The sequence below is a fragment of the Mus musculus genome, chromosome 12 (assembly GCF_000001635.26).
Source record: "Mus musculus strain C57BL/6J chromosome 12, GRCm38.p6 C57BL/6J".
NCBI classification, from domain to species: domain Eukaryota; kingdom Metazoa; phylum Chordata; class Mammalia; order Rodentia; family Muridae; genus Mus; species Mus musculus.
The window spans coordinates 105,636,207-105,654,439 of record NC_000078.6 but is presented as its reverse complement, the minus strand read 5'-3'; the positions used below and the strand labels follow the sequence as shown (position 1 = coordinate 105,654,439).

The window sequence follows — 18,233 nt, the reverse complement described above, 5'->3', positions numbered from 1 at the left end:
GTCAGCTGTTGCCAACAGGTCTGAATGGGCAGTAGCTGTTACATTTGCACTTGATTGTGCTAATATGGTAGTGGGTTGTTTGAACTGTGGATGCTGTGGCCCGTGGGGAGGGCAATGGCGCACACTGAACTGCTGAGTATTCCTCATCCTGTTTCAGCACAAGGCTTTCACGGAAGTGTTCCTAGATGACTCACACAGTCCTGCAAACCGTCGGGTGTCCGTACAAGTTGCCACCCCAGCCCTGCACCTGTCTGTTCGCTTCCCTATTCCTGATCTAAGATCAGACCAGGAAAGAGGACCCTGGTTTAAGAAGTCACTTCAGAAGGAGACCCTTCATTTAGAATTTACGGATCTGGAGTCCAAGACAGAGTTCGTGGGAGGATCCACCCCAGAACAAACTAAACTGGAGCTGACTTTTCGAGAGCTATCTGGTAAGACTGAACACACCTGTTCCGTGTGTGTTCACAGAGCAGACTTCATGTAGAACACCGCTCCTCACAACCTAAAATGGCAAAATTGGGAGCACAGTTAGAGAATAGAACAATAGCCCCTTCCCAGAATTGTGTGGAGAATTAAAAACAAAACAAAATAATGCAATGCTTGTTTGCTTTGGTGACCTTCTTATCTTCTATCTAGGAATGAGTGTGTTAGCATTTTCTGTCATCGAATACCACTTACTGTGTGTGATAGGGACTGGGTAGCCTGGGCACCACTCTGCCAGACCTGTACATGCAGGTCACAGACATGCTGTCCTTTCCAGCAGCAATTAATTGTCACTGCTGATCTGTGGCTGAAGAGGCTGTGTCTCCCTAGCTCACAGTGGTAAAGGCAACTATGATACCTGAGTCCTCTGTCACTACAATACAGCCTTTCCGGGGACATCATGGTAAAATATGACACAGATCTGCTGCATTCTTGTTCCAGTCACCAGCTCACCTCACACCCCTCAGCAGTCAGAGTTTCCCTGGGCTGTTCTGATCTCTGAGTTTGATGAGTTTTTGTTGATACTTAAATGGGAATTTGCCAGTGGCATTCAGGAGTGGATGTTTACATGCATTCTGCCATCCCTGGTTGCTGTTGGCTGCAGCTTTCTGTTTTACAGGAAGGTTATGAAGGGCAGGGAGAAGCCAGTGTAGTAGTTAGCATGCATATACAAAGTACACATCAAAGTATGCTTGTATCTTTATGTTTTTACTGCTCAGTTAGCTGCATAAGCTTATCTTTATCTTTTCTGCCGCACTGAGACTGAATTCAGAGTTTTACATGCTGGACAATTGCTCTGTCTCTGAGCTGTAGCTCTAAGCTGTAAACTTTTCTTCTCTGAAAAAATAACTGGGGCTAGAGAGATGACTCAGTGGTTAAGAGGACTTGCTGTAAAACCTCGAAGACCTAAGTTCAGATACCAACACCCACATAACAAGCTGAGCATGGTCTCACCTGTGCCCAAGAGTGGGTAGAAGGTAGTCCCTGGGGCTTGCTGCCTGCCAGCTTAGACAAAAAAAGTGCATGCTTCTGCCTCAAAGGAGTAAGATGGCGAGAAAGAGGTTCCCTAATTCCTCAAGTGCACACCAGGAAATCTTTACCAGTACTCAGTAGGTAGTGACTAGACATGTTTACTATAATTATGCGTCTCACACATGCAATACTAGTAAGAATTGTATGTGAATAAAAACTGGCCCATTTGTTAACATTGTGCCTAGCACAGGCCACATTAAGTTAGGACCAATGAGTAAGCACTGCAGAGCTGAGAATGGTGTATCTTCAGCACGTGAAACGCACGTGGCAGTAAAGCCATCTTGGTTCCATAGGGTCGTTCCAGGAGGAGAAGGGAGGGCCATCTGTCAAGTTCTTCCATGTGTCTGGTGGAGTAGATGGAGACACCGCATCGTCAGATGACTTTGACTGGCCACGGTAAGCAAATGTAGGGATGTAATGGAATTTCCAAAAAGTTACCCTTTGAGTTGGTAAGAATCCACTGCTAGTGGCCTTCCTTTCTGTTTTTACTGCGTTATATGTCGTGAAGTCTACCCGTCTGTAAGTGGGTTACAGTAGGCATGGGCTTTATACTTATAGATCAGGCTTATCAAATCGACATGTAATCAGTGTTCACTATGTAACCTGCAGAAAGTAAACATGTTGCCATTTATACTTATATCTTGATTTTTCAAATTATCTTTGCAATCAGAATGGTACTGAAAATAAACCCACCAGCCATGCATTCCATTTTGGAGAGAATAGCAGCCGAGGAAGAGGAAGAGAATGATGGTCACTACCAGGAGGAGGAGGACGGAGGGGCTCATTCCCTGAAAGATGTCTGTGACCTGAGGCGGCCAGCCCCGTCTCCCTTTTCCTCTCGTCGAGTGATGTTTGAGAATGAGCAGGTAAAGAGAAGCGTGGCGAGCACTGCAGGGAGTTACCCTGCTTGGCCGTGGGGAGATGCTTCCCCGCTTCCTCTCCACCCCATCCGCCTGCCCTTCCTGTTTTCTTTTGTGTCCCAGGTTGGTTTTGAACTTGTGATCCTCTGGCTTTCACTTCTGAGTTGTGTGATTCCAGCTTGTGCACTGCACTTGGCTAGTTATTTTTGAAAGGATGTCACTTGGGAGGTGGAGGCAGGAAGTTTGCAAGTTTGAGACCAGATTGGGAGTCATTACAAGACCCTCTCGTGTAAACAACAGTAACATCACCAGCAGCAAGACCCCAACAGCAATAACAACAAGAATAATCTGTGTGGTTTTTGTACTTCTTTGTAACTCTTGTCATCTAATTTTCTTGGTGTATATTCTCCCTAGTTAAAGGTTATGTTTTATTTAATTGCTCACATAGTAAATGTTATAGTGATTTTAAAAATGCTGCCACTATTTTAGACATAGGTTGCTTCTTTGGTGTGCTGTCTCACATTACACTGTTGTGTTGTAGATGGTGATGCCGGGAGACCCTGTGGAGATGACGGAGTTTCAGGATAAAGCCATCAGCAACTCGCACTACGTGCTGGAGCTCCTGTTGCCCAACATCCACCTGACGCTGCCCAACAAAGGCTTCTACGAGAAGCTCTATAACAGGTGCGTGGAGCTCCCAGCACCCAGCCTCCAGCTCCTGCTTTGCTACTGTTTAACATGCAGTTGATGGTGTCCGTGGAGCTGAGAGTCCCAACTGTGTCAAAAAGAGCACCACCAACACCTCCCAACCTGCCAAAACAACAAGAATAGTTCATAAATTGTTTGTATAGTTTATAACTCCAAGATTGATTGATAACTGTGTTCTCTGCATGTTTGTTCTCCTGTGTTGTGGATGTGTGAAATGCTTACCTCACTAACCTGTGTGCTGCCTGTTGACTGTCAGCGAGCTGCTGAGAAGTGCTGTTTTTCAATGGTGTGAAGAGCATTAGGAGATTTGAATAGCAGGCCAACAGCCACTGGCTAGGTTTCTCAGGTTTTTTTGTTTTGGTTTTTTTTTTGAGACAGGGTTTCTTTGTATAGCCCTGGCTGTCCTGGAACTCACTTTGTAGACCAGGCTGGCCTCGAACTCAGAAATCTGCCTGCCTCTGCCTCCCAAGTACTGGGATTAAAGGCGTGCACCACCATGCCTGGCTCTCAGGTTTTTTTGTAACCAAAAATTTTTATCTAGTGTATTTAAATACTCCAACATATCTACCTAGGAAATACGGTCACCCCAGTTTGTATATCTGCCTCTTGGAAGATTAAGTCATGTCAGTATCAGGCCTGTAGGGAGCTCTTGAGCACCCTCAGGAGGCAGGCAGTGCTTGCTTAGTGTCATCCCTCCAGCTGTCACAGCTTCTCCATCCCCTGGTCTTCAGAGACCTTTGCCTCTGCCTGGGTTTGTTTGGTGTCACGTAGCTCTTGGTGCTGAGTTTTAGGGTCTCCAGGTCTCCCCACTGACCTGTGGCTGTAAGTCTTAGTGGATCAAGGTTCACTTTAGTTCAGTAGTCAGGACAGGATTTCACATACCAGGCCACTGGAATAGAGAAAGAAAATGGTAGCTTGTTAAGTAAGGCTTTCATTTTGTTTTTAAACTACTTATTTATGGTATTTAGATTTAGAGTGTATATGTGTATGTTTGTATTTATGTGTGTTTATATTTGTGTTTGTGTGTGCATGTTTGTATATGTTTGGTTTTGTGTGTCTTTGGGAGCTGAGTCTAATCTTGAACACCAGCTTTTTTTCTGCTTGGCAGTGTAACTGTGGGGAGATCACTTAAGCTTTAGGTGGTGGCTTCTTCATGAGTCAATGAGTCTGGGGTAGCGAGTCTCCCGTCTGTTAAGAGTGTCCCTATAGCAGTTTGCCAAGTGAAAGCTGTCAAGCACCTCAGCAGTCTTCTATTGTCATTTGGAAGTGGTTGTTTGTTTGTTTGGTTGTTTGTTTGGTTGGTTGTTTTAAACAAGAGAAGGTCTCACTGTACAGCCCTGGCTGGTCTGAAACTTGCTGTGTAGACCAGGCTGGCCTGAGACTGCTTCTGCCTCTTAGGATTGAAGGCATGCTTCACTATACCTGACTGAGGTTTCCTCTGTAGTTTGTTCTCTCTCACCTTTAAAGTGTTCTCAGCGGTGTGAGTAGGGCGTTCAGTGTATTGACATGGCTGACACTAGGTGACGCCTAATTAGAGTCCAGTCTCAGATTCCTTTCTCTGCCATTGCTTTCCCATCAAAAGCATGAACTGCTGTTTTAAAGCCCCTTCACAGGATCGTTTTCCATTTCTGCTTGAAACCTTACTTCACACAGGATCCTGGGAAGAGGGTTCTCCGTCTGTCTGCACTGACAAGTTTCCCGTTCATCTTGTGCTCTGTGTCTAGGATCTTTAACGACTTGCTTCTCTGGGAGCCAACAGCGCCTTCACCAGTGGAGACACTTGAAAACGTTTCCTATGGCATCGGACTCTCCGTGGCCAGTCAGCTGATCAATACCTTCAGCAAAGATAGCTTCAGTCCCTTTAAATCTGCAGTTCACTATGGTAATGTATTTTTACATTGGTTCTGGTATAAGCACCTTATTTCTAAGTCTCAGACTTGTTTTCTATTTTTATGCTATAATTTCTTTGGAAATTTCTATAACTTTCCCCATGTCTGTGTCTATGCTGACAAGAACTCTGCTGCTCAAACGTGGAATCTTTGGAGTGATCGTGTACATGTTTGATATTCACTTAGAGGCCCCTCTCCCTCATGGTTCTGTCCTTTGTGAAAATGCAAAGTACTGTTGTGATCATTGTGAGCTGCTGCCTTGCTTAGCTGTCAGAACCTGTAATCGTAGGTCTTTTCCCTGCGTAGATGAAGACAGTGGATCTGAAGAAGAGACTTTGCAGTATTTTTCTGCTGTTGATCCCAACTATCGTTCCCGTAGGAAAAAAAAGTTGGACTCTCAGAACAAGAACTCTCAGAGCTTCCTCTCAGTGCTTCTGAGTATCAATCATGGACTAATGGCAGTGTTCACTGATGTGAAGGTATGGCTGCGCAGTCTCCTATAGTGAAGTGGGGTGAAGCTGTCTTAGTGTGGGGGTGGGGAGCAGTGTTCCAGGATGCCAGAGCTGGAACACAGCTGCTTTCTCTGCTGCTCTCAGGCCGTGTAGCCTCCCTGTAGACACACCTGCTAAGTCTGCCAGTGAGGGCAGTAATTGTAGCTTTTTTGGTCTCGTTTTAAAAGAGGGTGAAGCACAGTTATTTGTTACAGAGGACTTATTCACATTATGCACACACATTGTTCAACGTTTTGTCCCACTGTATCAGATGGCTCAGGAATCAGACTGCTTTGTGTGGTGTGGAAGAATTTCCTGAGTTAGTCAGAATGAGCATGCCAAGACACATTCTTTCTGCATTTAAATAATGGTTGTCGGGCATGAAGCTCAGTGACCAAGAGCCTACCTACTATGTGCAACTACTGTGTGTTTTAGGTTCTATCTACAGTACTGAAATTTGACCAAAAGAAATAAAAAGTGACTTGTAACCCCCACCCCCCATTGTTTTGTTAGCAAGAGAATGGAGATCCGATGGAAAGTAAGCATGGTGAATTCTGGCTAGAATTCAATAGCGGCTCGTTCTTCTGCGTGACAAAGTATGAGGGCTTTGAGGACAAGCACTACATCTGCTTGCATTCCAGCAGCCTCAGGCTGTACCACAAAGGTAGGGAATTGTGCATCTTCCTCTCCTCTGTTTGGCGAGTGAATTTCCTATCTGTTAAGGACAGTTTTGAGAATACAATGTTGATGTAAGTTGTATTCTGTTGGGAGTTCTGGTTTTGTTGTCAAAATCATACTTATAGATTAAAATTTTTTTGTTTTGAGACAAGGTCTTACTGTATAGCCAACACTGGTTCTTAACTTGAGATTCTCCTGCCTCAGCCTCCCAAGTTCTAGGACTGTAAGTACACACTACCTCACATGACTAAAACTTAGAAATTTTGAGTTGTTGCCTGAATTACTCTGTGAATAGGCACAAAGAAATGAAAATCTTGTTTTCCTAGTATTTCAGAATCTTAGTTTATTTTTGTTTGTTTGTTTTCTGAGTTTTTGCCCTCAGTTTTACCAACAATCACAAAGAAGTAGGTCGTTGCTGCCATGCTGGCCTTTGGCCCTATGCCACCAGAACCATGCTGGGTTCTGTGGGGATCTTTGCAAGCACAACCACCAGTAGAGTAATTGATGGTGTGAGGCACGAAGAAAGTCTAGTTCAACACACATCAGTAGCCAGTGTGGTTCAAACTGCAGAGTCTGACACTGGGCAGTTTATTTGAGGCATATTTCAGTACAACATAATTTGGAACAGTCTCCTGCTATAACAACCCTGTGTGCAGTGAAACTCTTCTTAAAGTGCATGTCATTTCTTCCATGGAGATGGCTTGTATAGATAGACCATCTTATGCAGATGGTGCAGAATCCCCTACCTCCAGTCCTGTTTGTAAGAGTCTGGGGAACCAGGTATGGCCCTAAGGAGAGCATAGGAGTCACCAGACCATGAACTGACTCCATTTCCAGCCTCCTGGGCAGAGAACAGGTTATATATCTCTTCCTTTGAAGCGACAACCCTGTATATTAACATTCCTGGCTTATTAGTGGTTGTCTGTGAGCACTAGGACCTCTGTGCCCCCAACAAGGTTCAAAGAAATGCAGACTTGTCCTGGAAATTATGTTAGAAATGCTCTGAATCTCAGCTGTCTCTGATAGTGAGCTGCTGCAGTGGGTTTTCTGTGCCTGACTCTTGGGATGGGCACATCAGGGCGCAGGTGAGCCAGAGTCGGGCATGGATGACCCTGAATCTGTTGTCTGAAGAGTACACAAGACAAAAATGAGTCATGTCCAGAACTATACTCTCCCTAATGTCTCATTTAATGTATGTGAACATTGCCTGCTTCAGATTCTGAGTAGCTTGGGTAAAGCATACTCAGCCTGCACAGAGAGTTTCGTTGTGAGTTGTGAAAGTCCAAACAATTACGGAGCTAATTTCAAGTGATCATATTGGTGTTTTTATCTCAACGTGTGTCTAGGCATAGTAGATGGAGCCATTCTCCCTACAGAGACGCGCTTGCCCTGTTCCACCCGCCCACACTGGCTGGAACCTACAATTTATTCCTCTGAAGAAGATGGCCTCAGCCGCACTGCCTCAGATGGGGTTGGGGGAGACAATTTGAATATGCTCTCAGTCGCAGTGAAGATACTGTCTGATAAGTCCGAGTCCAACACGAAGGTGTGTGCCTCACACTGCTAGCTAGGCTTATTGATTTGCTTGCTCTCCAAGGTGACTGTATGGGTGGCAACACCTTTGTTTTCTTAGAAAAATTTGAGTTGGGGATTCTGTGGATTAATGTGGTTCTTTGTGCTGTTCTGTGGCGCAGGAGTTCCTCGTGGCTGTGGGGCTGAAAGGAGCCACTCTACAGCACAGGGTGCTGCCCGCTGGACTCAGTTGGCACGAGCAGGTAAGAGCTGTCACCTGTCAAGTACTTTAGTAGCATTTACAAGTCATGACGTCCAGAAGGCAGGTGACTTTTTGCTCAAATTGCAGTCCCTATAGCTTCTCAGTGTCAGCGTTGCTGCTGTTAGATCAGTCAGGAAAAGAAGCGCATGTAGAGTGCCCAGCCTGGGAGAGCAGCAGTGGTGCTGAGTTCTGAAAACCAGAGATAGAGTTTAAACCAGAGTTAGGGTTAACAATATGCTTTTTATCTGTCTGCCTTCCTGCCTTCTTACCTACCTTTACCTACCTACCTACCTACTTATTTTTTCCATGTTTGGGACTAAGCCCAGAGCCTCAAACACACTGAGTGTTCTACTGCCCACTAGACTGCAAAGCCTTGCGTTGGACCCAGCAGCACATGAATGCAGCAGACGTCCAGGACATAGAGTTAAGGAAGCCGAGGATGACACTCAAGTTCCTACTTCCTTAGCTCTGCCTCCTGAAGAAACCAGATTTTTGAAAAGTAATCTTCAACAAAGACTTTCCAAGAATTGTTCTGAACAATATGTCAATTGTATGATTGTGCATACTTTTATTTTCATAAGATAGGGCTTTCTCCCATCCTGGTACTAAGTACCAGTCTAGTCCTGTTTAGCTTCCAAGACTGGAGGAGATTGAGAGTGTTTATGGTGGCATGACCACAGACGTAAGATGGGGTTTCTAAGGTGTCTGTGGCATTCAGTTATTGGATGTGATTCTTCATTTCAAGTTCCACTTTAGCCTTGTAGTTGTGTTATGTAAGGGGCACAGGCTGTGATAAGCACACACACACAGTAAGACATCAGACTGGGATAAGCACACACACATAGTAAGACAGTTGCTATAGACAGGTAAATGCATCTCTCCTCTTCTTCCGCATCCCTGTCAGGCACACACTTTCACAATGAATCCCTTCAGAACAACAGTGTTTTCTTAGAGTATCTTAAGTCACTCTGTTACGTATTTGTTAAATGTGTTCTAGCAAAATGTTATTTCTTCTAAAGCAGGTAGTTATGTCTTTGTGATTATAGATTTTAAACTTCTTGAATATTGCTGATGAACCTGTTTTGGGATATAACCCTCCAACTTCATTTACAACTTTCCATGTCCATCTTTGGAGCTGTGCACTTGATTACAGGTGAGTCCATTGGAACAAAGAACAGTTTTACTTGAAACACACTGATTTTAGAGCCACCAAGCCTGATAACCTGAGTTCATTTCCTGGGATCCAGTCATGGAAGAAAAGAACCAACTCCCCCAATTTGTCCTTTGACTTCCACACATGTACCACACAGCCATATATACACATATGTAAATAAATAAAGTATACTAATTTTTGAATAAATATTCTGCCTGCTGTGGGGTTACACACCTCCAACTCCAATACTTACCAGGCTTGGGGAAGAAGACAGAAGATGTGAAGCCAATCTGGGCTCCATAGTGAAATTCTGTCACAAAAAGAATATACCTAACAAGCAAAGCAGAGCCCTCTAACAATCCCACAGTTGAGTAGTTGTGGTTGGAAGTGTGTTGGAAGAGTCCTGTCGCATCAGGCTGGTAATCTGTTGCTTGTTTTTGCTGCCAGGCCCCTTCACCTGCCACTCCGATCCCTTCTTACTGTTGAGACGTTCAGCATTTCTAGCAGTGTTGCTTTGGATAAATCTTCCTCCACTCTCAGGTACCTGTGAACTCACCCTGCAGCAGCTGCTGTTCAAATGCATCAGCTGGAGATACCGAGCTCCCTTACCCAAACTGCCCCTAACATCAGCTGAATCTAAACCACTTAGTCATCCTTTCTCAGGGATCCCTCTCAGGGCCATGCTCCCCTGCTCCTCTCACTGTCATGTTTCCACTTTAGGGGGGAGGACGGCACCCCTGAGACTCTCAGGTGGCAATTTAGGCCCTTTGATTGGTTTCCAGGTACCAGATATGTGTTATCTCAGAAATGGAAATCTTTAGACGTGGGTATCATTTGAAACAAACAACTGGCCCAAAAGCCTATATGGCCATGTGTTAGCACCTTCATGTGTTTTGGGTCACACAGGTTTGGGGGTGAAGTACACTGAGCATGCGTAATGAGGTGTGGATGGCGCTGTGCTTCTGCTCAGAGCTTACGTTTTCAGATGTTGTTTCTTGTCTTTTCCAGAATCATCATGGACGAGGCTGCTTTGCACCTGTCAGACAAGTGCAACACGGTCACTGTAAACCTGAATAGAGGTGCGTTCCAAACAAATTCTGGGGCCGATTATCGCTGCTGAACTGTGTGGGAATGTATTAAAGCAATTTTAGTGTGAAGTGGAGTTGGAAAGGTGGGCTCTTATTAGGGAACTTCTAACAGATGTTGAAATGTGTAATGTTTGTGACATCTTCAGTTTTCAGTTTGAGGTTGTAATGTGCTAATGGTGTTAGCTATGTGTTTCTCTATCATCTAAATATCTATTTAATATGCAGTCATCTCTTGTAGCTAAAATTGTGTGAGGTATCAGATGAAGTCACAATGAGGTGGTAGGGTTAACCTGTCTGCACCACACACACTACAGATCCTGTGCGTGGGTTGTGCATGGTGTTTAAACAGAGGTTAGGTTTGGATTGGAGAAATAGTCTTTAAACTACTACAATAAATATTGTATTAAATTTTAGATTATGTTCGTGTGATGGACATGGGACTTTTAGAGCTGACCATAACCGCAGTAAAATCTGATTCTGATGGAGAACAGGTCAGTTGTAATAAGTGGAAATTTTTATTTCAGTCCTATTCTTAAAAGATTTTAAATATAGTGTATTAGGACATATTTTTCCCACCCAATTTCAGTCAAAATATTTGGAAACTAGGATTAATTTAAATACTTTTCATGTGACAAAACAAATGAGTGTATATTTCAGACTTATTTTATGTGTATGAATGTTTTGCCTACATGTGTGTATGTGCACCATGTTAGACCCCTGGAACTGGAGTTCCAGGCAGTTGTGAGCCATCATGTGGGTGCTGGGGAATTGTCTCTGGTCCTTTGCAGGAGCAGCAAGTGCTCAGAATGTCTGACCTGCGTCTCCAGCCCATGAATGTATATTTGACTTCCCGTGACCCTGGAGAGGACTTGGTGACTCTTGTCTTCAAAAAGTGTTTGTCATTTCCCCCTGTGCCCTCCCAGACTGCGCCCCGCTTTGAGTTACACTGTTCCAGTGACGTCGTGCACATCAGAACATGCTCAGACTCATGTGCTGCGCTGATGAACCTCATTCAGTATGTCGCAAGTTACGGGGACCTACATGGACCTCACAAAGCAGAGATGAAGCCTGGAGTCCCACAGAGAAAGCCCAAGGTACGGGGAAGGCACCCATCCCACGACGTCACTCAGTGGGAGTACCGAGTCTGTCTGGAGGGCCACTCCCGAGTCACCCTTCTCTGTGAGAAGCCGTCTACTGCTCATGCTTTGTTTTAGAATATTAATCTCAGCAGGCACAATTCTCTTTTAGACTTTGTTTATTAAACAAACTGTCAGAATGTTGCAGGCACTTAGATGGCAGCTACTGCCGTCATCAGGAAGACTTCCTTCTCCAGCAGTGTCTGCCCTGTTCTCTGTGTACTCTGTTCAGCTTCTTCTGTGGAGCTGCCTCTCCATTGCAGCCCAGTAAGGAGAGGCTGCAGGCTATCACCTAGACTGCTTGAGTGTTTCCCTGGTTAGCAGGGGAAACAGCAGGTATCCCCGGTTCACTTCCAGGTCACTGTTTGCTTATGCCCAGTGTCCCCTTTCTGATGTCTTTTGTTCGGTTTGAATGGTGCTGCACTTATTTTGGTGATTTTATTTTGCAATGCTGTTCTTTGCAGCCTTTTCTGTGAACAGACTCCTCAGTCTCCTCAGAACCTATTCAGATAGGTCAGAGTTCTGTTAGCAAGGGTCTGACCGGCATAGTGAGCTTTGTTAGGTCAACCTGCTCTTCCTTTCTGTTCCCCCTGCTCCTGTGTTGTGAGGTGACCAAAGATACCCCGTCTACTATCTGCTGTTCTTGAAGATATTGCCCAGTTTCTGAAAGATACTTTCAGCTTGTATCTTCCCATTTCAGAGCCGTACTCGCATTTAAGGAGTACTGCCTGGGTTTAATAAATCCAGTTACCAACCGGTGGTGAAGTGGTGGAGCGGAGCCTGTGCATCCCCATTCAGATTCCCTCCTGTTTATATTTCCACTGCACTCAGGAGTCCAGGAAAGGAGGCCCTGACCTACAGGGCAGCAGGAGGATTTGAGTGGATGACACTTGGTCAGGGATACCTGGCTGCCCAGCAGGGTTTTAAGGAACCCCTCCCCTCTGCAGGGTCCTGGTTCTCTGTCTGCTCCTGAGCTATATTTATGTTTATTTGGGTTTGTTGGTAGCTAATGGTATGATAATGATTACACTAAAAGCTCACTGCTGGGCAGACTGTAACCCATGAGTGTACGCGGTGACTGTGGACTGCTCCTGATGTCTGCAGTGCTGTGGTCCCAGGCAGCTCGCCTGCCCTCTGCTCTGCTCTTAGGCCGTGGGCTCAGTGGTTTGCCTGTCTCCTCTGTAAAAAGTATTTTCAGATGGAGTCTTAGTTTCACTGCTGTGAAGAGACACCATGACCATGGCAACTCTACAAAGGAAAATGTTTAACTGGGGCTGGCATACATTTTCAGAGGTTCAGTCCATTATCATCATGGCAGGAAGCACGGCAGTGTGCAGGCAGGCATAGTGCTGAAGGACCCAAGAGTTCCATGTCTTTTTTATTTCCTAACTTTATTTTTATTTAATGTTCATTGGTGCTTGCCTGCTAATGCTATCTGTGTGAAGGTGTCGGATCCTCTGGAACGAGTTACAGACAGGTGTGAGCTGCCATGTAGGTGCTGGGAATTTAACTCAGGTCCTCTAAAAGAACAGTCGGGGCTCCTAACTGCTGAACCATTTCTCCAGCCTTGAGTTCTACACCTTATCTGAAGGCAGCAGAAGGAGACCACATGGCATTTCTACTCCAGTAAGGCCACACTTCCTAATAGTGCCATTCCCTATGGGCCAAGCATTCAAACACAGGAGTCTATAGGGCCATACCTATTCAAGCCACCACAGATGCGTTTGGTTTTGTTTGAGAAGTGTTTTACTTTGTTTCCAGGCTGGCCATGCGTACCTGGATGCCTGTGGTCCTCTTGCAGCAGCCAGGAGTGTGGTCGGCTTCACCTGCTTTTAACTCCGATTTCGGTTGTAGGTAGATTCCAGCGCTCGGTCATCTTCACATGGTCCAGTGCTTCCTGAAGCAGATCAGCAGATTTTACGGGACCTGATGAGTGATGCCATGGAGGAGATTGATCTGCAGCAGGCCTCTGCCCCTGTCGGACCACAGGCTAATGGTGAGGAGGGCCTTTCCTGGGAGCGCTGCTAGGGTAGCAGATGCCACATTACTTGTGTTCTCATCACATTTCAGTGAGGGACTTAAGACTCATTTGGATCTGTGGGTGCACTAGCGATCAGCTCACCTGAAGAAGCAGCCTGTCCCCTGAAGAACCAACCGTCAGGGGACAGAGTGACTGAGAAATGACACAGCAGACTCAGAATGTGGACTGGAAGTCTTAGGGTCCCGTGAAAGCAGGCTAGCTGGCTGTGACGGTGGTGCAGCCTGGCAAGTCATAGGCTTGTCTGTACTAGAATACAGAGGAAGGTAGGCGTGTGCGATCTGTGCATGCCCATCTCAGGAAAGTTGGATAAGCACCAGGGAGCAGATGAATGATGAGCCTGATAGCCACATGGAGCGTGTACATACCCATAGCACCCTGTATGTTCTTCCGATTCGATGGGCATAGTTATCTCTGTGTTTTGTTTGCAGATAGGGCCTCTTTATATATAAATCCTGGCTTTCCCAGAACTTACTGTGTGGGCCAGGCTGACCTGGAGCTCAGAGATCTCCTGCCTCCACCTTCTGAGTGTTGGAATTAAAGGCATATACTACAGCACCTGGTGGGGAACCTTGTTAATTCTAAATTCTGTAAACCTTAATTTCAAAATAATACTCGATGAACTAGTGGTACTTGCCTATGAACCTAGTGCACGGGAGACAGAGGTAGTGTCAGGAACTCATGGACAGCTTTGGCTGTACATAGTGAGTGTAAGGCCACCCTGTGCTCAATGCATCTTAAGAAGATCCATGACATTATAAAATACTATGCAATAAATGTTCCATTCATTGAATTTAGGGTAGATTAAAACTAAGGCTATGAGCTAAGCTTCCAGCTTCCTATGCACTTTATAATAGCTGTGGCTAGTAGGAAGGGACCCTGCTTGCATATTATAGACACATTTTCATTAAAATTTGGACAGTGAGGGAGCTGGTGGGCAGAGCTGTTGGCAGTGTTCAATGCTTGTCCAGGAGTCTTGAGACCAAAGCACTGACTTAGGCGTTTTTATATTCTTCCTGACATGTCAGATTTGGTTTGAATGAATAGAGAGGATGGATAACTGCTGGGTAGTCTAAGCTCTCCTAGTACAGAGTTTTGGTATGTATGGTATCATTCTGAAAGCTGCATGGGAACAAGTTTTCAGCATGGGTTTCTGGAGCCCAGGTATCAGCTCGGCCTTCCCACGCACAGAGTCCTGTAGGTTTTTTGGGGTGGAGGTCTGCTCCTTGTAATCTTTTTTCTTTCCCTTTGCAATTTTACCCAAGGGTTTCCAAGATTGAACTCTGGACACTTTTCCGTTTCTTCCACCTACAAGAGAATCCTGGCCAAGTCAAAACGCCAGTTAATGGGAGCCAACCAGAGCTGAATGCCTGAGCTTCTCTTGCACAGGATAGCTGGGAAGGAACTGTCCCTTTCTTGATACTGTCATTCATTTTCTTAGTAGAGAACTTGAACTTGGTTACCAGTCACTTGTTTGTGCTGTTGAGGTATTTCTGTGTCTTGCTGAGATGTTTTGGGGGAGTTGTTCAGCCCTCCATGAACCCCAGCTTCCCAGAGCTGTGGTAAGAAGTAGAGAAGGTTTGTTGTTATAAGAAGTATGTAAGGTCACGTAGATGAGGGCACTCAGTGCACTGCGCCTGCCTGTGGTTAAGAGACCTTTGTCGGTGGCTTAGAGAGGGCCAGATGTTTCTGTCTTGCCATCTAGGTGTCCTGGATGAAAAGTCTCACACTCAGGAGCCGTGCTGTTCAGACCTCTTCCTGTTCCCAGATGAGAGTGGAAATGTGTCCCAGGAGTCCAGCCCTGCCTATCCGTCTCTCACTCACCACTTGATCAGTGACGCGGTGACCGGTGTGACCGCTGAAAATGATGACTTCTGTATTCTTTTTGCACCAAAAACAGTCGTTCAGGTAATAAACTGACAACAGTTACAAATTAAGTGGACCAAGGGCATTTGCAGATCTTTTGAATCTGTAACTCTTCCCACTTGAACATTACTCCCTCTTGTAATCTACATTACTACCGCTCCAACACGTGGGTCAGCGATGCTTCACGCTTGCACAGTTTCTTGCACGATTAGTGAAGTGCAGTTGCTTGTGTCAGGGCAGTGTAATTAAATGACAGGAAGTGGGCTACAGAATGACTAGTGTAAACTCCGCAAGAATGGATACGTCTGTGAAGGCTGGTTGAGATGAGTGCACACACAGAACAGCCTATAGCACCCTCACAGTGACCGTGCTCATGGGACAGGTTCTGAGAACTCTCTGGTAAAAGAAAATGAACAGAGTCACTCAGAATAAGCCTAGAATTAGAAACATGATCATTTAACCAATATGTTGAAATTTGTCAGGTTTTGGTTTAGAATGCAGTATAACTGTAAACAATAGTAATAGAAACATACACACACGGGCTGGAGAGATGACTCAGTGGTTAAGAGCACTGACTGCTCTTCTGGAGGTCCTGAGTTCAATTCCCAGCAACCACATGGTAGCTCACAACCATCTGTAATGGGATCTGTTACCCTCTTCTGGTGTCTGAAGACAGCTACAGTGTACTTACTATATATAATAAATAAATCTTTAAAAAAAGAAACATACACAAAATCTGTGTACTTTCATTATCAAATACTAAGACCCAAATTACAAATTTAGAAATTATTCATAAGGTGGTTTTTTTTTTTTTTTAATATAGAACAGGTATTTTGTTAAGACAGTAAAGTATAGTATGTTATGATTACTGCCAGAAACTATTCCCAAGTGGGTGTAGTGGTGCGTGCCTGTAATCCCAGGCCTCGGGAGCGAAGCAGGAGAATCACTACGAGTTCAAGGCACCAATCAGAGCTATAGTATGAGAGTCCATGTCAGAGAAAAGAATTAGCCCATTTTACAGACCGAAATAATGAGGGAGAATGTAGCCTGGGGGAGCCCCTTAGTCTGTGATATGAGGAGAGGGTACCACTGTTGGTGTGTTTCAGGAGAAGGAAGAAGAGCCAGTGATAAAGATCATGGTTGACGACGCCATTGTGATAAAAGATGACTATTTCAGTCTGCCCATCACGAGGACAGACAGCAGCAAAGCGCCGCTCCACTTTCCCATCCCTGCCGTCCGATATGTTGTTAAAGAGGTCTCTCTGGTGTGGCATCTTTATGGAGGCAAGGACTTTGCAACAGCTCCTCCAACTTCTCCAGCTAAGAGTTACATGTAAGTTCACGTGATGAATCAGTACACCTCTAAAAAAAAAAAAAACCACAGGAAATTTATGGTTTTTTTTTTCCCTTAAGATTTATTTATTTTTATGTGTATGAGTGTTTTACCGGGATATATGTCTGTGCACTACATGTGCAGTGCTCACAGAGGCCAGAAGAGGGCGTTGGATCCCTTGGAACTGGAGTTACAGACAGTTGCTAGCCATGTGGTTGTTGGGACTTGAACTCAGGTCCTTTGGAAGATCAGTCATTGCTCTTAACCACTGAGCCATCTTTCCAGCTCTGGAGTTTATCTTAAGGATGAATAAATTCGTATTCAAATACATTAAATGTCATACCTAAAATTGGCTGTGCTTCTCACGTATTCACTAAAATGTTGACTTGGATTTTCACTCAGTAAGCATTTTCAGGAACCCATCATGTGTTTGTTCCAGAGGGACAGAAAGTTGTCTGACTGAATAGTGTTCACAAGATGAAGTGAGTGTGTCAGGAGGCAGAGCTCATGTTTGCCCTGAGCCTCTAGTAGCTAACAGGGTATGGAGCAGAACCAAGTACTTTTATTTTGTACACTTTTTTCTTACTATTTTATGTGTGTGACTGTCTGTCTGTCAGTGTCTGTGCACCACATGCATGCTTGTTTCTCTTGGAGGCCAGAAGAAGGGAGGGAGTTGGGTCCTCTGTAACTGGAGCTATGGATGGTTCAACCACCATGTGGGTTCTGGGAGCCAAGTCTGCATTCTCAGCAAGAGCAGCCATTGCTCTTAGCTTCTGAGCCATCTCTCCATTCCCAGAACTGTTGGATTAAGGAAAGCAGCATTCAGTCATGGGCGGCGAGGACGAATAGAAAGCGTGTGCGGGGCTCCTGTGTCTGGGTGGGGCTTGTGTGTGGGCTGGCGTGGGAGCTCCCTTTCCTCCTGCTGCTGCTGTCTGAGTGCTCTGTGCACACCGAGCCCTGCTCTGCTGTTGCCGTGGGTTTCCTAGTGCGTCGCTGCCCAGCATCATGACTTGGTTTGCTCTAGGTCTGAATGGCAAACAAGCTCCTGCTCTAATGGTGGTAATCAAATTGCATTTTCAACATATCCAAAAAGAAAAGACCCCGAGCCTAAGGCATTGCATGTGGTAAGCATGTGCTAGATACACAAGCTCCCTCCGAGGGCTCGGGCAGGTATCACAGGCAGGTATTACCACCGGTTCTGGCTAAGCGATATGATTTGGTTTATTGTGCTGTTTGTGGAACATTCTTGTAGTTCTCGAGTGCTTTCTTTATTTCATTAATTTTTCTGGTGTCATTTACTAAATTGAATACTCTTTTAACAGAGGGTTTTTTTCCTTTTCTTTCTCCATTTTCAGTAGTCCCCACAGCTCACCGTCTCAAACACCTACAAGGCACGGGCGCCACACAGTCTGTGGGGGCAAAGGAAGGAACCATGACTTCTTGATGGAAATACAGTTAAGCAAGGTAAGATGGTGTTTGTTTGAGTAGCCACGGTCGTAGGTGATCTCTTGTTACGCCCACGCATTCGCCCTTCAGCCCCTGCCATGCAGAGTAGAAAAGTGTAAGGATCTTGTACAAGCCTCACCTTTTTTCTTTGAGAAGCCTGGGGTGTTTTTGTTTCCCGGACACCCCTGGAGCAGGGGTTCCCAGACTCTCCTGGTGGCCACTGCAAGATGAGGTTTCTGAGCTCTGCCCAGCATTTGC

General features: G+C 45.2%; 1 protein-coding gene across 3 annotated transcripts in view; it reads left to right on the top strand.

Moving 5' to 3' along the window:
- The window catches only part of Atg2b (autophagy related 2B), a 71,759-nt gene that overhangs the window by 30,858 nt on the left and 22,668 nt on the right, over window positions 1-18,233 (top strand). Inside the window, exons 15-32 of one of the 3 annotated variants that reach the window (XM_006516360.2) lie at window positions 158-431; window positions 1,809-1,911; window positions 2,186-2,381; window positions 2,917-3,059; window positions 4,808-4,965; window positions 5,279-5,451; window positions 5,977-6,127; window positions 7,488-7,687; window positions 7,836-7,916; window positions 8,962-9,068; window positions 9,516-9,608; window positions 10,077-10,147; window positions 10,571-10,647; window positions 11,080-11,250; window positions 13,147-13,288; window positions 15,036-15,238; window positions 16,303-16,529; window positions 17,885-17,993. In XM_006516360.2, the coding sequence (XP_006516423.1) occupies window positions 158-431; window positions 1,809-1,911; window positions 2,186-2,381; window positions 2,917-3,059; window positions 4,808-4,965; window positions 5,279-5,451; window positions 5,977-6,127; window positions 7,488-7,687; window positions 7,836-7,916; window positions 8,962-9,068; window positions 9,516-9,608; window positions 10,077-10,147; window positions 10,571-10,647; window positions 11,080-11,250; window positions 13,147-13,288; window positions 15,036-15,238; window positions 16,303-16,529; window positions 17,885-17,993 (2,679 nt within the window). The remainder of the gene's footprint in view (window positions 1-157; window positions 432-1,808; window positions 1,912-2,185; window positions 2,382-2,916; window positions 3,060-4,807; window positions 4,966-5,278; window positions 5,452-5,976; window positions 6,128-7,487; window positions 7,688-7,835; window positions 7,917-8,961; window positions 9,069-9,515; window positions 9,609-10,076; window positions 10,148-10,570; window positions 10,648-11,079; window positions 11,251-13,146; window positions 13,289-15,035; window positions 15,239-16,302; window positions 16,530-17,884; window positions 17,994-18,233) is intronic. The other 2 variants (NM_029654.4, XM_006516361.3) reach the window with 2 other exon arrangements.